This window comes from Pygoscelis adeliae, unplaced genomic scaffold, assembly GCF_000699105.1.
Source record: "Pygoscelis adeliae isolate BGI_AS28 unplaced genomic scaffold, ASM69910v1 Scaffold27, whole genome shotgun sequence".
Lineage (NCBI taxonomy): Eukaryota > Metazoa > Chordata > Aves > Sphenisciformes > Spheniscidae > Pygoscelis > Pygoscelis adeliae.
The window spans coordinates 5,871,778-5,872,192 of NW_008825410.1; the positions used below are offsets into that span (position 1 = coordinate 5,871,778).

At 65.8% G+C, this 415-nt stretch overlaps 1 protein-coding gene across 1 annotated transcript in view; it reads left to right on the plus strand.

Annotated features, from left to right (window-relative positions):
• Positions 1 to 415, plus strand: part of VIM (vimentin) — a gene marked incomplete at its 5' end in the record, with an annotated part of 8,566 nt that continues 8,151 nt past the window's right edge. The window contains one exon of the mRNA XM_009330602.1: positions 1 to 410. Coding sequence (XP_009328877.1) covers positions 1 to 410 — 410 coding nt within the window. The remainder of the gene's footprint in view (positions 411 to 415) is intronic.

The window sequence follows — 415 nt, forward strand, 5'->3', positions numbered from 1 at the left end:
CGGTACGTGTCTGCCTCGCCCGGCGGCATGTACGCCACCAAGACGACGTCGGTGCGGCTGCGGGGCAGCATGCCGCCCCTGCGGCTCCCCGACTCCGTGGACTTCTCCCTGGCCGACGCCATCAACACGGAGTTCAAGGCGAACGGCACCAACGAGAAGGTGGAGCTGCAGGAGCTCAACGACCGCTTCGCCAACTACATCGACAAGGTGCGCTTCCTGGAGCAGCAGAACAAGATCCTGCTGGCCGAGCTGGAGCAGCTCAAGGGCAAGGGCACGTCCCGCCTGGGCGACCTCTACGAGGAGGAGATGCGGGAGCTGCGCCGGCAGGTGGACCAGCTCACCAACGACAAGGCACGCGTGGAAGTGGAGCGGGACAACCTCGCCGACGACATCATGCGGCTGAGGGAGAAGTGAG